Source organism: Crinia signifera, chromosome 1 (assembly GCF_055691185.1).
Source record: "Crinia signifera chromosome 1, ASM5569118v1, whole genome shotgun sequence".
Taxonomy (NCBI): Eukaryota; Metazoa; Chordata; class Amphibia; order Anura; family Myobatrachidae; genus Crinia; species Crinia signifera.
In genome coordinates this window covers 376,836,122-376,853,695 of record NC_139217.1, presented here as the reverse complement: position 1 = coordinate 376,853,695, position 17,574 = coordinate 376,836,122, and the positions used below count along the sequence as shown (strand labels likewise).

The window sequence follows — 17,574 nt, the reverse complement described above, 5'->3', positions numbered from 1 at the left end:
CATTACAAAATAATAATACAGGAGTACCCGGAGGTAACCCATGCAAGTACTTGGAGAATATACCAACTCCGCACAGTTAGGGCCATGGTGGGAATCAAACCTATGACCTCAGCACTGTGAGGCAGTAATGCTAACCATTACACCATCCATACTGCCCATATCAGTATTATAGTAGTAATATTGCTAGGAAGGCACACGGCCCATATGGGAGACCAGGGAAGTATTGAAAGTGTGTGCTGGCCAGCTAGTAGTAGTAGAAAGAGTAATGGATAAGTAGAATAGCACCCATCAGAGGTGGTAGAGGCAAATACAGTAGAACAATTTAAACATGCTTGAGATGGGATGCAGTTAAAATCCCGGCGGTCGGGATCCCGGCATTCAGAATCCCGACAGCCGAAATCCCGGCACTTTCTCCCTCCGTGGGTGTCCACGACACCCTCAGAGGGAGAATAAATTAGTGTGCCGAGCGTAGCGAGGCACCGGGCCCGCAAGGGGGGGCGATCCACGTCCCCCCCTTGTCGGGATTTCGGCGTCGGGATTTTGAACGCCGGGATTTCATACTGAATCCCTTGAGATAGGCATATTGATATCCTTACAAAGCAATAAGGATCAAATATGGTTTAAGGTAACATGTTTAAAAAAGGGGCAGACTAGATGGGCCAAGTGGCTCTTAGCTGCCATCAAATTCTAGTAGGGATTTTTGCTTTGCTTATAGTGGTTATGTATCCTTGGCAAAATGTATCATCCCTAAATGCTTTAATTATTATTATTATTATAATTTTATTTATAAGGTGCCACAAGTGTTTCGCAGCGCCGTACAAAGGAACAGTATAGGGAGACAAAACAGTATTGCATTGAATACATAACAAAAATAGAGTACAAATAAAGAGCACCACAGTTCAATACACATTACAGCTTAAATAAAAGGAGTGAGGACTCAATAAACATACAACTAGAGGCTTGAGGCCAACGATGGAGATGAGTATGCAGACGAAGATGGTCACTGAGTGTTTGAGTATAGGAGAGCTGTGAGTGAAATTTGAAGATAAGTGGGCTTTGACAACAGGAGGGAAGAGGGCCCTGCTCGGAGGAGTTTACAATTTAGTAGGAAGGGGAGACAGACAGATTACAAGAGGTATTAAAGGTAAAGAACAAAAGTACTGTCTTCTGTTTGGGGGCACTCCTTTAAATGTCAAAAAAGGTTTTTAATAAAATTTAACTTTTAATGGTTCCATAAAAATTGTTATTCGACATACAGACACACAACATCAAACATTAACGATGGACAGTTGAATGGTATTTAGATATTATAGAATAAATTTGTATTCAACTGTTGGTATACACACCAGGATAATCTAATAGGAAACAAATAATGATCAGACAATCAGGGCTATTGTTATATATCAGCCGGGTTTCGGATTCAAATTTTCTTGTTCCTATCACCTGTGGTAAGGAAGTAATAAGCGAATTATAAATATCAGATTATTTGGCCAGAGAGAAATGGTTCTCCTCTGGTGCAGTCCGGATATTATCCCTTTTAGCCTAGGCAGTCTCGGATGAGTCTATTTATCAATCAATTAGTTATACCGAGCTGCTTAGTGTGACAAAGTTAGAGATGCAGAGCCAATCTAGGTATTTAATTGCGTAGGTAACCGTTACAAGAGAGGGGGTATAAATGTGGAGATGTATATCAGAGATAAGTGACACAGTTGTAAAGATTGCGGAAGCTGCTGCTGACTATCTCAACCGTCCTGGTTCTCAGAGTCAGTGAGCGTTTGGCAATTTTTTAGCTGTATGTACAGAGTGTCAGAGTTAGAAAAGTGGGGTGTCTGCTTTCTCCTTTTTAGTAGTGCAAGTACCCTGTTGTTATGTTAACAGTGCAGGGTTAGGTGCTAATAAATACTTTCTGGAGATGAGAGTACCCCTAAAGAAAGGGATGTGCAAGAGGGATACAGTAAAAGTATGCGTCTTACTATTGGGGGTAGGTGTGCTGCTTTCTGCTATGTGCTGTGCGATTAGAGCATTGGTAGCAGATGAGCGGCACCTGCCTCCTATTTGCGTGAGTAGGTAGATGGAGAAATAGTAGTAGGGTATAGATCCCGAGATTAGAAGCAAAGGGTAAGGAGAAAAACTGCTGTTTGCGGTGTACCAGCTGAAGTTAATGCAGCATGAGATGTCAGCTGCCCGCCCCACGCAGGTATCGACACGCCGGAACGTCCAGCGTTTTTATGGGGACACCTATAAAACATTTAACGTTCCCCTGCTGCCAACCCCGCCCCCCCTTACTATGCGAACGCCTCGGCATGTGCAGCCCCCCCCCCCCCCAACATCGAAAACAGGCCCAAATTCAGACCTGTAGGAATCAGACCGCAATGAGCAGTAGTTCACAGACATGTAGCATCTGCAGATATATCGGTGCATCGTGCTGTGACTACAGGCACTTGGTCACTTGCTGCTGAGGCTGGTGGTGGCTGACATCACCACTAGGCAGGCACATGTAAATACCAGCCCAGCTGTAACATCAGGTACGACACATTGGGTTGACGATTGGTAAAGCATATCCCCATCAGCAGGGATCGCCAGCACACACTAGTACGATGTTAATGAAGGACGGACGATCACGGTTCTATGGTTCTTTAGTATGCATTAGGTCACTAGCAATGTCGCAAGGTTTGATGTGCAGCCTAATGTATCTTCCTCGCAGCGATAGCACAGGTTTGTTCTGCTCACAGGGGTCTAAAGGTAGATTTGAGAGATTTATGATATTCTCAGGTTTCAAAGCAAAGAAGATGAATAAGGAACTGGAGCCAAATCCTGCTTCCACATCAATTTTATCTCAAAACAACTGTCAGTCAACTCTATGGCTACATAGAAGGATTGTGCTTCAGGTGTACTCAATGTCATATCGGACAACAAAAGTAACGTTTTAGCTTCTAGCACTCATTGCTATCATGTCATGAATAATTGAGACAGAATGAACCTACTGTATATTACAGTGACAGCAACAATTCCACCCACAGGGGCCGGGTATAAATTCCTAGGGGAGAGGGGATTATATCAGGAAACAAGGACAGGAGGATGGTGTGTATTTACTTTCACTAACATATGTTATGTATGTTGATGGGGTAAGTAATCAAATCAATTAGCAATAAGTAACAAGTTACAGTAGGATTTCAAAATTCAAAATGCTACAATAGTCATGATAAGGTAAAAATAAACTCTTGTGTGTAATGTTCTCTACTTCATTCCAGCCAGAACAGATATACCACTACTTCCCCTCACCGCCATTACACTGCATCCACTAAAAGCCCACTGGTATTTATAGTCTCCCTGGAAAAGAAATATTAAGATAAAAACAGGACAATAAATGTTTTAATACAAACATAACATGGAGCGCTTGATTATTGGTCTAGATAGCCACATGATTTTACATCAAGTACATGAGTGGCTAGAACAAAGACTATAAGGCCATCAGAGGAAGCAAATCAGGTTTAAAAAGCTAATTCAGTGATACATGAGCTGGCAGAAGGGGCTCCTGCAGTGTGTTAAATATTTGTGGGCAGTACGGATGGTGTAATGGTTAGCATTACTGCCTCACAGCACTGAGGTCATGGGTTAGATTCCCACCATGGCTCTAACTGTGCAGAGTTTGTATATTCTGCCCTGTACTTGCGTGGGTTTCCTCCGGGTACTCCGGTTTACTCCCACATTCCAAAAATATTCTGGTAGGTTATTTGTTTCCCAACAAAATTAACCCTACAATGAATGTGTGTGTACACATGTAGTATGGATTACAAGCTCCACTGGGGCAGGGACTCATGTGAATGTTCAAATATTCTCTGTAAAGCGCTGCGGAATATGTGTGCGCTATATAAGAAACTGTTAATAAATGAATAATAATAATAAATATTTATGTGATACACTCATAATGGTCACAACATACATCTTGCTTAATCTAGTGGGGACGTAATACCACCTATAAAGTATTTTATACATGTTCTCTTTTATTTTAACACAGATAGAGCTGGAGGCAGCGTTGTCCCAAATCTCAATCCACTCCTCGTCAGATAGGGGGGAGTTCAGGTTGGTTTCCCATGCCCTTTCACCTGAGGTGCGTTGGGGAGTGGAGCCCTCTTCTGTTAGCGTATATAAGAGGGAAATTAAGCCTCTAGTAGATGTGCGCCGAAGACATAGAGCTTCGAGAGGTCTGCTAGAAGAGGACATGCCTCATTTTGAAGTGGAAGTGTCCGATTTGCAAATATTGTTAAAAAATCTCTGTTGGGGATATTCTTGTCAGCTTGGATCTGATTAAATTGAGGAAAAGACTGGTCTTTTGAAATGTCGTTTAAATCTAGGATATTTTTTCGTTTCCATGAAGGAAATGACAGATTTTGCGCGGGGGGGGGGAGTCTGGATTGTGGAAGAGAGGGATGATCGGTGAAGGGTTAGAGGCCAGGTGAAATTTTTTGTTGGAATAGTCCCAAATAACCAGGGAACGGGAAACAACCTGGTGGGAATTTGCAGTTTTGGGGTGGCGGGATCTAGGTAGCCAAAGAAGAGATGAGATAGTAGAAAGGCCTAATTCATCAGCCTGGATAGAGGTCCAGACTCTCTTTGCCTCTGGATTACACCATTGGACAGCTAAATAATATATTTTAAAGTCGGGGATGCCCAAGCCACCGCTGCCAACTCCTATTTCTTTAGGTTTCTTCAGTTGTGACATGCCCTTAACGCCCAATTCCGAAATGCCCCTCCGACATTCTTAGACTCCTCAGTGAAGGGCCTGCTTGTAGGTACTTCCTGTACTCACTTGATCTCCAATTTGTATTCCAATATTCAGTTATCAGTACACTCCGATAATTTACCCTAGCTTCGGGTTGAATGGGAATTGAACCTGGGCCCCCTATCTGATTCTGTGTGGGAGTTAGCCCTTGCTAGTCCATGTATTTCTACTCTGACCATTAGATTTCAGCAGATCCAGTTCTTTATTATCCACAGAATATACTATACGCCTGACAAACTGTACCGTATGGGAAGTATTTCTGCCTCGCATTGTCCCAAATGTGGTGCGCAAGATGGCTCCTTTTGGCATTTACTATGGTCATGTCCCCACATACTGTAGCTAATTTTTGGTTGGATGTTACTGCCATTATAACAAATACCAGCATCCTGAGAGATGTTATCTCCCCAGCAGTGTGTCTATTAGCTGCCTTGGATGAGGAGACTTAGGATGCACCAACTAGGCGATATGTAATTGATCTCTGCACCCTGGCCAAGGTCTGTATCACCAAAACTTGGCAGGCAAAAATTTCCTGACCACTCAATATTGGTTGTCATTGGTCACGAAAGTATTTTTCATGAGAAATGTACGTACCTGGCCAGGAAAGCAGGTCACAAATTTCTAGCGGTATGGTCTAGATCAGGCGTTCTCAAACTATTTGCTCTGGGACCCCGTCAGACAATAAATATTATTACAGGACCCCAGCAAGTTACCACAGAATGACCGCCACATGTGTGGTCAGTGAAATTAAGTGACCGCTATTGTGACAGGGAAACAGTGGGTAATGAGGGGATGGAAAAGGGGGTAGGGGGATAAAAGAGGGAAGCAGAGGGTGTTTACTTAATGAGTTATCCCCTGTCTCCCCTCAAACAAACACATTAGTATGATGGCCAGCAACATGGAGTCGTGACCCCATGCTGAGGTGGTCAGGACCGCTGGTCTAGATGGCTAGATTCCCCATACATGATCACCGGTGTATAGCTGCTTATATGGCCAACCTATGGCCCATTTCCGACCAACGACCCTATAATTTTGCTCCGATTTCAGTCCTGAATGCTTTTACTGTATACCTTGTTATTATGTTCGGTATTCATATATTGTATAAGCTTATTCTAATCTGTTTTCACTACGAACTGTATACAACAAAGACACCACGAGAACCTCTGTATGATCTAAATGTGTGTTTTATTTAGATTTCTGTTCTTTTCTGTTTTGCTTTTCTTTCCTTGGTTAAATGTTTCAATAAAAATGATTGCATAAAAAAAAAACCTTGTGGAGAAGATCTTTCTGGGAATAATAATGGAACTGATATATGTCTTGCAGCATATCTGAAGAAATACTCCTAGGTCTCAAAGCATGGTGGGCCCTGTCAAATTCAATAGGAGAGCTGTGGTCTGGTCCCAAGAGCTTGTTAAAACTCTTGTGAAAAATTCAAGGAGTCCCTGTGACGGGATGTCTTCCGAGACTCCTCTTTTCCGCAATATGTTTCTGCTCTAGGTGGTCTTGGCATTGTTGAAAGGCAACTGCTTGACGAAGGACGGCAGCACGAAGAGAATTGTGAGCTGCAACTGAATCAGATGTAAATTCTTCAGGTGTCAATATACAGTATATTTTATTCCAGGTTATATTTGTCATACTGCTTTAGCTGTAGGAGTCTTAGATCATACTATATAAAGACAATCAATAAGAACATCTGTTTTTATAGTCACAGTGCCCGTGGAGTTACTTTGCTAGACCTACTTTTCTCATATGCTCTTTTAGGTGTAGGGAACACCCCAGCAGAGAAACCCCACTGACAGCAGTGCATCATAGAGGTAGGCAAAACAGTATATAACAAAATGTCAAGTCTAAAGTTGGTGATGTTCAATGATTGGTCATTTTATTTTATTGTTCAGAAAACACTTTGCTCCTTTACAGCAAGGGTACAACTCACTAAATCTAAAACATATAGTAAGTCTTCAACAGGCTACACCGGACCACAAATAGGCAAATAATTAGGTAATATCAATGGGTTTGAGATGTACTATGAACTATGACATCTCCAAATATAAATTTGATTTATGCCGTACGAAATTACATAATTCCGTGGCATGAATGTAGTCCATCTGTAGTAGTTTGTTGTGTACTACAGTAGGTTTCCCTTCAGTTTACCTTTGAGTTTAATGCTAATATAATAATACCACTGTGTCCTCACTTGTCTGTCAGAAAGAACAAATAAGGCTAAACTTAACTAGTGAAATGTGCCCTGTGAATGTAATGATCACAAACTCCACCAATACATTGCCATTAACAGCCCAGGCAATAAAATTAGCTTACACAAACAAGCATTATACTGTATACCAGAATGGCAGACTACTACTGACGTAACAACGAAACAGCCCTTTTAATTTTACCTACAGTATGCAATACAATCCTATTTCATGCGTATCCAATGGGAGTGCTATTTATAACCTGAAGAAAGTGCTTAATAAAGAGGCATTGCAATGTTGTAATACATGCCTGGAGTAAAGTGATAGCTTTGCTTTCTGATCACAAACTTTAATTCATGCACAAAATATTGTATAAAATGACCTTCGGAATGTGTGTATAAAAGGGGTATATACATATAAAAAAAAAAAATGCATTCTGCGTTTAGACTTGGGTCCCATCCCAAAATATCTTATGCTTAGTAAATATCCCAAAATACTTGTCCCAAACATTTGGATATGGAGACTCAACCTGTATGTAGGGTCCAGTATTCTATATCCACAGCATGATTGTGTTACCTTTCAGTATGCATTAACCCCCTACGTTTTTTTGACAGGTGCACAAATTGTTCTGACAGTTGCTGACTCTTAGCTTTTTTATGCCTCAAGCACATCTAACATATAGACCCTCTCTGTTCCCAACATTTACACCTTACCTGTGCAGTGTATGACCAAGCAAGCCTACAGCTAAAATATACTGTAAGATATAGAAACGATGGCAGTTATTCCTTTTAGGTCTCTACAAAAAAGTTACTATACACATGTTCCAATGTGATGATAAATAAAGCCAAGAGACAATCATGCTTTTAAGTAAAATCATTTTATATACATTAATGCATATTTACATTATAATACTGGTCTGAAAAGAAGGTCATGACATCATACAATTAACATTGCAAGATAAATTAACGTTGTTTAATACACTGAAGAAATGAGATGGATTAAGAATGATGAACCACAATGCAATACATTAGACAAAGATATTATTCCACAATGTATTCCTTCCAGAGACATGAAAATGCAAATCTTCCATCATGTTGCGTGAAAAAACAACTGAAAGGTGGAATATCGGTCTCAGAAAACAATATAAAAAAAGATGGTAAAACATTTTCTCCAATAATTGAGATTACCATTTACATGGACCCTACTAAAAAAAGTACTTCTAAGCGAGTTAGGACTATGGGAGGAATATTCAATCCAGAAACCGACTGTCGGGACGTTCCCAACATTCGGATTCACAGCCGTTTTTGACCCGATTTGACGGTAACTCGACAAACAGTATTTGATGTTTCAAGTGTCGGAACAGCCGAAGTTTGTCGGAAATGCACGCTAAATTGCCGGAATCAGCCGCAAATTCCTCAATTAGTGTCCGTTTTCAACAATTCAGATTAAACTTTTAAAAAAAGCAGAATCTGAAAAAGCCTTCAATGCTGTTGGAAAGAGCAGCATTGAATAGGTGAGTGCCACTATAAATAGCAGCACAGATTGAATACCCCCTGTATCTGGCACACTGGCTTAGTTGTAACGTCATTGGGATTTTATCTGAGAACATTTCAAAAGCATTGTATGTAAACCAGGATTTTTTTTTTTAGAATTCACAGAACCTTTACAACTCACTTTTCTTCTAATGAGGTTGCTACATTTTTAGTAAAGAATGTCAAATTAATCTGAAAATAAGCCAGCCATACATACATACATACATACATACAAGAGATGCACAACTCCATAACTAAAATGCATCTTAAATGCATTTTCCTAGAGAAATGTAAATGTTTCTACTATCACCCCACAATGCTCACCTTCTGGTATACAGCTATGAGTGGATGACCTAAATAAAAAAAAAAATGTAAGTACGTGTGTGTATAATATATATATATATATATATATATATATATTCAGAGTTTGGATCTCTGTGAGTACACATCCGGTTTCCTAATCTTATTATTGATTGGACACCGGTCTTAGGGTTGTTAACACCCTCATCAAATCCTAAAAGGGCTAAAATTTTACGGACAATCATTGGTCTTTGTTTCTAATGATTTGATTTCCAGAGATATATCTATTTTTTACACTATGCACTTTCTGGGAACTCAGTTCTTGTTATTCCAGTCTGTATGAGATTCTCCCTTCGAAGAAGTGCAAAGTTGTTGTTCTTAAATCAATACTTCCATTGCCCCTGATGAAGTCAATCCATTGACAAAACGCGTTGGGACAGCAACTTCATTGGAAAGACCAAAATCTTCTGTGAAATTAATATATTGTATACTGACTATTGTACCGTGTATGTAGTGTAGCCCTTGAGGCACGGTTTTATTAAATACAGTCATTTTTAATTGTATGTTCATTTATAAGCGCATCCTGTACTTCTTTCTGTAACAAAACATACGCAAAAGCTTCAGGAGTGTATAAAAAATAAGGAAGATTTTTTTTGCAAATTGGTGTGGCCGAGGAATGGGTATAACGCCATACACACACACACACACACACACACACACACACACCAGACTTTCGGGTCGAGTCATCCCTTTTAAGGGCACTCAAATGGCTGATATTGTAGCACTCAACTACACAGCAAATATGAATATGACGTTACCGATCTTCAGTCAACATGCGGATGCTTTTACATTATATAGCAGATTTCAGAGTTTTGCATCTCTGTTGTAGACCAGCCAAGATAAGGAAATTTATACATGGGATTGCATAACTGGAAAAAGCGAGGCGGAATTGTGCATCAGATAGCAACATGAGTCATCCAGATGAGGGTACTGTGGAAAAGTGTGTGGGGTGCCTTGGATCAGGGGGCACCTAAAATTAATTATGCCCCAAAAGGCCACCCTTACTGTAGTCTCACTACTGAGTAGGAGTGAAATATATGGTTACTTCAGTGCATGTGGCCGATATACTGTACATGCCGCAGTTTGTGCAAAGAAAACACTGCTGACGTGCAGTAGAATGTCAGTTGAAACTTTACACAAAGCACCATCAAATGAATGACCATAACAACAGGTTATCACTCTACAGGGAAGATGTAGTAAGCAACAGAAAGAAATACAGTGGAGAAAATAAAACAACCAATCTGCCCCAAACTGCTAACCTGTAACATGACAGTTGGAGCCAATTAGCTGATACTTTATCACTCACAAAAGCTTATGCTGGCCATACATCAGACCAACTTTCCTCCAACCATCCAATTAGTTGGTTGGCTGGAATAAAAATCTGGTACTGGACGAGAGCAAATGTAATTTCTAATTCAGTCATTTGCTTCCAAAATCTGGAAACTGACAAATACTGTCGCTCAATTTAATTGAATGGTTTTTTGGGCCATTTTCCTGGGTTTGTGTGCAAATTGCTTGCATACAGTACCAGATTTACAGTCCCGCCAAACAGCTAGTTTGATTAAAGTTGGTCTAGTGTATGGCCAGCATTAGTACATAAATGCCATAGTAGGAGAGAAGCATATACACAGCACAGAACACAAGTGAACCCCTTGCACAGAGCACCAACTTGGCCGGTTCACAGCTCACTTCTGGAAAGGGGGTCAAGTGCATTCAGCTTATTTGCCAAGTATCGCGTTATATGAATCCTAACGATTATGTAGCTGACAGAAGTGTTCACAATTCTTTGGTTGCAGATAAAAGTTAAAAAAGGAGATATTAAATAATGTGTATATATATTTATAAAATAAAAAAAATTACATTTGACATTAGTGTTCTTGACCTTCCTGCATTTCACTTTACTGAATATACAGAAATCTGATCGAGCATTCTAATCCAACGTCTGTGTATCAATAAGGGTATTCCATATTTCAATTGGATTTAGAACAAAGTGTATGTGTAAAAACCCCCAAAAATTTACTTACAACAATAACTTTAAATACCCCCAAAAATATCCAAATACAATTTGTATTCCAAACTACATTGACTTTTACCACGGAAAGAAAAAACATTTAGTCTACAACTCTCAGTCAAACGAGGCCACTGTACACAAAGTGTCACCTCTGCAGACATCCTCAGAACACAACTTAAAACTTTAGAATCCAGCCGCAGAGCAATATGTTACATGCAAACAAAAGTGAAAAGGAAAATGGTTCTGTACTGCACTTCATAAGGCCAATGATTAAAAATAATAATGTGATAATAATGTTAAAGATGTTGTAGTTTAGCTTCTATTTGGAGGAAGTGATCTGCTTATTCTCAGAGCTTCCAACATTAACAGCAGATAGTAACTTAGTTTATTTACGTTGACGATCAGCCACCAAAATGTGCAGCCTAGCTAAAAAATGAAATTCTCAAATCGAGTAAAAAAAATTTGTCGAGTTCTCAAGAACAGCATTAAAAAAAACCAACATTATGCCATTAACTGTTACAGATTTTGATAACGGTCCAATTTAACCCTTAAAAAGCCAATATAAGTGGAGCTCACCTTTAAATAGACAAGTTACAAATACAGTTTCCAAGCATTTTCAGCAGCATGAAACAATTGATAATATTACCTATATCAACACCATTTTGCAAATACCATTCCACTTGCTATTTCAATGAACATAGATTAGATTTCAAGAATTTACCGTCTTCTCAAGTGACAAGAGCAAGAGTCAAAAGTTTGTAAATATTACATTAATATCTACACCAGCCTAATCTGCAGATAGCTTTGTGACTTAGAGGACAGATTTGTAGGACTGATAAGGTCTACACAATATAAGATAGATGAAATGATAGATGTCCTGGTAATCCATTAAAAACACAAAAACTTAGCATAAATGTATTTTGGCCCATCATGCATGAAAAAAACAGATATGTTGTGATCCCTCTATGCAGTCCGTGGTGTCACAACATGCAAAATGCACAACTACCCATTCGCTTGAAATTTTGCCACTTATGCAGGACAATTTCACTTGATGCATGAGAGTTTTGGTTTCAAGTTAGAAAGCAGTTACTGTTGATAAAGGCACAATCACTTCCAGGGTGACACTTTGTGAAGGGGGAATGATCCAGCCCTATCGCAACCAGAGCTGCTATTCTCAGAAACTGCAGCCCCAACATTCCAATGTGGTATCAAAAGGAGCAGATCACGAATGTGGATTTGTATCTAGCTGCTACAGTAGTAGAATTTATAGGACAACACCCGAAGTTTTAGCTGAAAGCATTTCATATTAGATGTTGACAAATGGTAAGGTTGACAAACGGTCACTAATCGCCCAGCCAAATAGACTGTACAGGCAAGGGCTTTGAACTAACACCTCACACAGTGTATTTGGCAGTGGCTGGGGTTGCAAGATGTAGTTAGCTGTCTATATGTCACACAGCTAACTACATCTTAATTTTGACTCGGCTTAGTCAAGATCACCAGACCTCCAGCAACGGCTTAACATTTATACATTCTGGAAGAGAATGCCAAGTTAGACATACATATAACTGAAACCTCTGCTATGCAAGATCAATTTTGTAGCGAAAGCCAGGTGGAACATGACCTATACCATGAGACACCTAAGCATACTGTATACAGAGAACCCCGAATTGGCACTTTCAGCTGCAGTTATTCACTGCATGTTCAGGCACACTAAGTTTTTACCACATATGCATATTTCATACGAAAGAAAAATGTTAAATTAGAAAACTAGATTATCTAAAACGAAATCTATTAAAGCTCAGAATTGTGCAGTAGAAAAAAGGGGGAGGGGGAGGGGGGGAATAAGCACACAACTGAAACAATGGGGGGAAAAAAATTCTGATACACATACGGAAGCTGTCATCATAATTGTACAACATTGCCACCTACTGGACAACAAGTAGACAGCAAAGAACACTTCCTTAATTCCAGGGTTAATAAAGTTCTCTCAAACATTCGGTTCACTTAAAAAGAAAAGCTTGAGCATGTGGAATATTATAAAGTTCTATCTTTTTAAATTATACTGGCCTGTATACAGAGCAGCTGGTGAACAAGTCAAAGGCATGTGCTCTATCCAATTATTCCTGAGGAAACTGCTAGCCAGTGTAACTAAGTCAGTTACATTCCACAAAAGCTATCTTCAAGTATGTTAATGTACTGACTTGCCATGGTTTAGGCTTCTCTGGTAATATTAAGCAGCTTGTGTATACAGTAGCCTGCTGACTATCAAGGGACACAAAATGGAGAGGGCTCATATCTTTGTAAAAGCACTGCATCTCCATGAACGGCTGTGTAATCCCTGCTAGATTTGTACCTAATAACAGTACAGTAGTGTGAAGAAAAAAAAAATCAGTTCATATTTTTCTAAATAAATTACAGTACCAATGATTTTTCTTTAAAACCTCTATCTACATTTATGCTGTATGTTCAAGCACTGTGGAAATTCAGTGATGTAATTTACATAAAACTATTTTAGAGTTCTTTAAGATGCAAGATTTCTTTTCTTAAAAAATAAAATAAAATAAAAAAAGCCATAAAAAATAATTTGCTACTGAGAATCTTCTTGAGAATTTGTTTGTTCTTCGATAATTTGCTTTACGATTTCTGCAAGTTTGAGACGATCAACTTTGTCTGTAAATCCTTGACCTAAAATAAAAATACAATTTTCAGTTGCTTTATCAGAATCTGAAGACAAACATCTGTGGGGTATATTCAAGTACAGTGGAAACTGTCGTCTTCTCAGAAAGACGGCAGTTCCGACTGATTAAGGTCGGTAGGGGCTCCAACATATTCAATAAGGTCTGTTTTTTTCTGACAGGTCGGAATGCTTCGACCTGTCGGAAACCACGTGGATTGGCGGAATAACTTTTTAGTTTTTTTCGGAAATGCGCCCAAATCCAACAGGTTTAGGCCCCGTTTCTAGGAATCTCAATCAGACTTGAAAAAAAAGTCAGATTGAGGAGATGTCACTAGGGCTTGTTGGATCCATTTTGACAAATGCATGTCAGAATGGATCAGACTTTAATTGAATATACCCCTGTATCTAGAACTACAACAAAAAAAACCTTTATTAGTATTTGTTAATTTCTAAATATGTAGATCTCCAGCTATCTATATTAGACTTTATGAATTAAAAATTAAAAGTAGTGGTCAAACCTACTTCCCTGCCCCCAGGTTTCCTGTTCAGAGTCCAGAAACCAGACATGGATGCCATTGTGGAGACTAAAGACCTTAAGAGACTCCCTGGGAGTTGGAGCTTAAGTTAACCTGTTATGGCCCAGTATCTGAAACTGTTGAATTTTTCTTCTAGATTTGAGTGATGGCTAATTAACCAAACCAACCCCCCCCCCCCCCACCCACCCACCCACCCACCCACACACACACACACCAATTGAGAATAATTTTGTTTATTATATTAAAATTCCATAAAATTTAAAGTGTCTAATAGAAAACTACCCAACTGGGCCTAAATGGGTCAAAGCCCTTTCACCCATCTGTACTCAGAAGTCATTGTGAGTGATGCCATTATTTGCAGTATAATACTTTATTCATTCAACACAGTAGAAACAATTCAATGTCTCAAGCATTCCAGACAGCAGACACCAGATCTAGCTGTGATTGTAATGGGGTACAATGAACCACGCAAAGGGATTTGATTACAGAAGGGGGTATTAAAAAAAAAATGGGATGTTTTCAATTCATTCAATTGCATGTGTTTTTGCCCGTTAAAGTCCTTTTTCACCGTTGCAGGTTTTTTGTTGTTAAAACCGCATCACCAAAAACTTTTCGCAATTTTGCCAAAAACATGTGGATCAGCAAGTCATTCCCATCCACGTGTTCTTCAATGTGATGAATTTTAAAACTGAATAGGTTGAATAAAAATTTGACCTAAAAACAGACAAAAGTCTGCAGATTTTTCACCTTCTGATCGGGTTTATGCCTGAAACGTAAAATAAACAACCCCAAATTTGTGTGCAGGGGTCATGTGTTTGATTTAGAGTAGCACATTACTAGTGCACAGTTTACAGTGCATCCAGAAAGTATTGATGATGCTTCACTTTTCCAAAATTGTGTTATGTTACAACCTTATTCCAAAATGGAATACATTAATTTTACATACACAATACCCCACAATGACCACGTGAAAAAAGTTTTTGGGAGATTTTAGCAAATTTATTAAAACGAAAAAACAACAACAAAAAAAAACCAAAAAAAAAAAAACCCCAAACATTCGAATTATACTCACCGATAATTCCATTTCGGTACTTGTGTAGTTTTACTGCGGCACTTCCCTGCATATTGCATCGTATGCAAATATCACATGTGATTTGCATATGATACGATTTAGCACTCCACCACTATCCACGTCAGCCCGAAGCATGGCGAGCCCCGCGAGGGGACGCGGTACGCGGCCTCGCTATCTGTTCATATCCTCACTATCCACGTCGGCGAGGAGTTGACTATATAAAGTGTTGCGAGCCACTGAGCCTGAAGCGTGGCGGAGCCGAAGCGTGGCGAGCCTAGCTCGCCCCATGAGGGGATGTGAAAACGAGCCCGAAGCGTGGCAAACGCAGTGAGTGGACACGGATCACTTGACGTGTATTCCGCGTCCCCTTCGCTCGCCACGCTTCAGACTAATTTTTCACTGCGCTCGCCACGCTTCAGTCCACGCCGACGTGGGTAGTGAGGGTATGAACAGGTCGGGGGGGACGTGTAACACGTGCACTCGTCATGCTTTGGGCTGACGTGGATAGTGGGGGTGTGCTAAATCGCATTGCAGATCGAATCGTATGCAAATATTATGCAAATCGTATGCAAATATTGTATGCAATTTGCATGTGATCTGCTGGGAAGTGCCACCGTGAAACTACACAAGTACTTCCATTTCTTCCTAGAGATCCCTCTGGGTTAACCCCTCCTCTTCTCATATTAGACAGGACCGCCCACTTTGACTTTAATAGTCCCCTCCTTTAGCACTTTGTCTTTCAACTGTCAACATAATGCAGAAAGGCAGGGCAACTAATGGCTGCCATGAGATCTCTAGGAAGAAATGGAATTAATCGGTGAGTATAATAATTTGCAGGTTTCTTCTACGATCCCCATGACAGCCATCACTCTGGGCCATACCCAAGCTAATAATAAAAGGGATGGGCAACATATAATTTCAAGATAATTTATTGAATCCCTATTCAATCTTTTTGTGTCATTACACAAAGTACATGGTCACCAAAGTGGGCAGTTGAAACATTTAATGCCTGGAAAAAGTATGAACCGATGACCAGGTAGCTGCACGACATCTCTCGGATACCGAAGCACAAGCCTTCTTAGCCCAAGAAGCGGATATTGCCCTGGTAGAATGTGCCTTTATAATCGGAGGAATCAGCTTGTCTTCATGCTTGTATGAGAATATAATGACTTTTCTGACCCACCTTAAAATAGTCTGTTTCATGGGAGCCAAACCCTTACTTGGACCTTCAGGAATCAAAAATAACTGCTTTGTTTTTCTGAATGGTTCCACTCTCGAAAGGTATGTAGATATGGCTCTCACCAGATCCAGTTTGTGCCAGGCCTTTTGATCCTCATTTTGAGGATCCGGGTAAAAGCTAGGCAAAATAACTTCTTGATTAAGATGAACAGTGGAGAATAGATTCAGGAACGGCTCTTCCATCCAGAATGCTTGAATCTCACTGACTGAAGCTGAAGTGATTGCCACCAAGAAGATTACTTTCCAGGTCGGGAATTTCAAGGAGACCTCTTCCAACGGTTCAAAGGGCTGGTCCACCAACGTGGTCAAGACAAGATTTAGGTCCCAAGGGGCCACCAATGATTTTCTTGGGGTCTCAATCTTTTAATAGCCCAAAATAACCTTTTAACTAGGGCTTCATCTGCAAGTTTTCTGTTCAACAGAATGCTTAAGGTGCCCATACATGTTACAATTATTGTATACAATATTGTATACAATATCGCATTTTGGTTTTGCGATTAGATGAGATCTAGTACAAAAAGTATGTGCTGCACATACTTTTTGTACTAGATCTCATCATAAAACAGAGATGCGATGAGATGCAATATTGTATACAATATCGTAACGTGTATGGGCACCTTAAGTGCTGCACTTTGCGCTTTGATGGTTGCTACTGCCAACCCCAGCTGGAATCCTTCATCTAGGAATTGGATTACTGTAGCTGTAGATGCTTCCGTATTGGTCATGGTTAAGTTACCCCATGAGATAAATCTTCTCTAAGTTCTGTAATATGCCAGGGATGAGACTTCTTTTCCTGGTCTTGAACATAATTTCTGCCACTTGGTCCGACAATCCATGCGGTTTCAGAATCTGATGTTCAATCTCCAAACCCTGAGACAGTGTTGCCGGATCGGGATGAAGAATTGGACCATGCAACAACAGATCTGATATGACCAGTAGTGCCCAAGGTTCCTGCACCGACATCCTCATTGCTGTTGCAAACCATGCCCTTCTCGGCCAAAATGGTAGAATTGCCAATACCTCCACCTGGTCTTCTCTGACTTTGAGGACCTTTTCGATCATTGGAAAGGGAGGAAAGAGGTTCCCCAGCTTGAATTTCCATGGGATCGACAATGCATTTAATGCAGAGTCTTGAAGATCATAGAATCTTGAACAAAATATTTCCGAAATCTTGT

The 17,574-nt window shown here is 40.0% G+C and overlaps 1 protein-coding gene across 3 annotated transcripts in view; it reads right to left on the bottom strand.

Moving 5' to 3' along the window:
- Window positions 1–7,827: 7,827 nt before the first annotated feature.
- The window catches only part of MAPKAPK5 (MAPK activated protein kinase 5), a 59,137-nt gene continuing 49,390 nt past the window's right edge, over window positions 7,828–17,574 (bottom strand). For all 3 annotated transcript variants that reach the window (XR_014445337.1, XM_083151423.1, XM_083151421.1), the window contains one exon: window positions 7,828–13,560. Coding sequence is in view for 2 of the 3 variants with exons in the window: in XM_083151423.1 (XP_083007549.1) it covers window positions 13,463–13,560 (98 nt within the window). In the remaining variant the exon portion in view is untranslated. The remainder of the gene's footprint in view (window positions 13,561–17,574) is intronic.